At 52.6% G+C, this 2,500-nt stretch overlaps 1 protein-coding gene across 1 annotated transcript; it reads right to left on the bottom strand.

The window, feature by feature from the left end:
- Window positions 1–858: 858 nt before the first annotated feature.
- LOC119597698 (ADP-ribosylation factor-like) lies at window positions 859–2,298 on the bottom strand. Its single transcript, XM_037947304.1, has 4 exons — window positions 2,232–2,298; window positions 1,837–1,931; window positions 1,171–1,411; window positions 859–1,049 (listed from the first exon to the last, which is right to left on the bottom strand). Exons 1-4 carry the CDS (start codon window positions 2,296–2,298, stop codon window positions 859–861), a joined length of 594 nt encoding a protein of 197 aa, XP_037803232.1.
- Window positions 2,299–2,500: the final 202 nt, after the last annotated feature.

Genomic DNA, 2,500 nt, shown 5'->3' with positions numbered 1-2,500 from the left:
TATCTGTTACATACAACACGCATGCAACTCTCGCCTGTCCCTGGTATGAAAGAGGACAGTGACTACCTTCTACAGACTGTCTGTCTGTCTATCTGTCTGTGTATCTGTGTATGTCTGTCTATAGATCAAACAATCAGTCCATCTATTTATTTGTCTATCTATCTGTCAGTGTCTATCTATCTACCTATCTATAAATTTGTCTACCTTTCTGTGTGTCTGTTGCCTGTATAATTATTTATTTATTTGTTCATCTATCTACCTGTCAGCCATTGTATCTATCTATCTATCTATCCATCTGTACGTTAGTCTATAAAACCAACGAGTGTATTTCAATTTGATCAGTGACCTAAAAGGAGAAAAATAAAAACGAGTGAGATTCATACAAATATTAATATTGCCAAGAAATTCACTCGAACGAAAGTCCTTTTTGCTAATATCTCACATTGCTCTCAGAGGTAAGTAGAGAATATGATTGCTTCAGAAATGTCAGTGAAACTTGGGTTTATTTCTTCACCGTGCAACTTCACTTAATTATTCATTTTGTGATTTTGCAAGCGTGTGCCATTGTCGTCGCAGTGGCACGATTAATGTTTAAAAGAAATTAAAGTGAGCTTTATTAGTGAGACCCGCATTGAATCCATTCACTTGAGTTCTGTAAGTCCATTTTTTGTCTTGTGACTCTTTTTCGAATGTTCATTTGTGACTTAGAGGGTGTCTTCAGGTTTGACTCGACCAGTGTTCGAATCTTCTCAGTGTTCGAATCCTTGGGCCGTGTCTTCTGTGCCGCCCAGCCGTGCACCCTGTGACCCCCGGTGCCCACGTCTTCCTTCTTCCCTCGCTTGGCCTCTCTGGCCAGCCTCACTTGGCCACCTCCCTGGCCAGCCAGGCCAGGGCCTCGTGCACGCCCTCCGACGTGACGGCGCACGTGGGCTGCACGTGCCAGGGCCGGCCGTGCCGCCGCAGGTCGAGGCCCTCGCGCACCTGCTGCACGTACAGCGCCCCGGGAAGGTCCCGCTGGTTGGCCACCACCCGCAGGGAAGCCCCGCCGCCTCCTCGGTCTCCAGCTGGAGGGAGGGGGGAGGGGGCTTGAGAGGCGAAAAAGGGCGAGGCCATTTCATAAATCAATCGTTCAGGACGGAAACGAGAGGCAGGCGAGGAGCAGGAAAGGACGAAAGGGAAAAGGCATCCCGAAGGCCTCCTCAGCACTCACCACGGCCTCCAGCTCCTCCCTGGCCTCCTGCAGCCTCTCGCCGGCGCTGCTGTCCACCGCGTAGACGACGGCGCTGAAGCTCCGGCAGAAGAGCCTCCACGGAGGCCGCAGCCTCGCCTGGCCGCCCATGTCCCACAGCGTGAGGCGGACGCCCTCGCACTCGACGGTCTCCCCGCTGAAGCCTGGCCGGAAGGCGCTCGTCTGCTATGCTGCCATTGCTTCGTGCTGCTAGTGCCTTATGCTCCCAGTGCCTTGAGTTGCTAGTCTGCTTTGCTTCTATTGGTTCGTGCTGCTATTGCCTTGAGCTGCTATTGCCATGTGCCGCTATTGCTTTGATCTGCTATCGCCTTGTGATGCTATTGATCATATATCATATATATCGCTTTCGGAAAAAGTAGATGCAATAAGTGAATCATTGAGTGCAGTTGTATTTAATTTGGGAAAATGTGTTTCTGCACAAATTCCTATTATAAACCCCTTAGATTCATACGACCAGTGCATTCCAATCAGCTTTTCGTTTTCCTTATAAAAGGGAGCATGCAGGCCAGCTGCGCGGGAACGGATCTATTCATTATTCCTGATCACCGCGTCCCGCTGCCCTCGCCGCGGAAGGGATTCTTAGCGACGGCGGGAATCGTGCACATGACGTGGCCCAACTTCAGCTTGCAGAGGATCGCGGTCCTCCCCGCGGCGTCGAGGCCGACGGGGAAGTGAGGGAGGGCTTCGTCAGGCTGAGGGGAATGGGGTTAGTGAAATGAGGACAAGAACGCCAATAATGGCAATGGCAGCAGAAGGGAAGGAGGATAGTATAGGATAGGAGGAGGATAGTAGATAGTGGCACGATGCAGGTATCCAAGACGCTCGAGAGATGTGTTCTTTGAGGATCTGCAGTTCTTAATTCCTGCCATTGCTCTTTTCACTCCCGCCGATGCTAACAGGTCGAGAAGGAGCTGAGCGCCGGCCTTTAGAGCAAGCAAGAAGCCAGGTGCTGCTGGCCGAGGATCCCCGGCCGCCCACTCACGCATGGGAATCCTGCAGGAGCGGGAGCTGAGGATCGGGCTGAGGATCCGGGTCCACAAGGCTCCCATGGCGAAGGCTCCAGGCTCCTGTCGGAGGAGGGGCGACGGCGTCGACTTCGGAGTCCGTGTGAGCCTCCAGGAAGCGAGCGTCGATCGGGGAGTCGAGCTCGAGCCTCAAGGAACAAAGGCAGATCGGAAGACCACGAACCGCTTCGGATTCGCGATTCGATTCCTAGAAGCTTTCCCAGTTCCTGTCCAGAGGGTGAGTCGC

The sequence above is a fragment of the Penaeus monodon genome, chromosome 39 (genome assembly GCF_015228065.2).
Source record: "Penaeus monodon isolate SGIC_2016 chromosome 39, NSTDA_Pmon_1, whole genome shotgun sequence".
In the NCBI taxonomy this organism is placed as follows: Eukaryota; Metazoa; Arthropoda; class Malacostraca; order Decapoda; family Penaeidae; genus Penaeus; species Penaeus monodon.
This window is presented reverse-complemented; position numbering and strand designations above follow the sequence as displayed.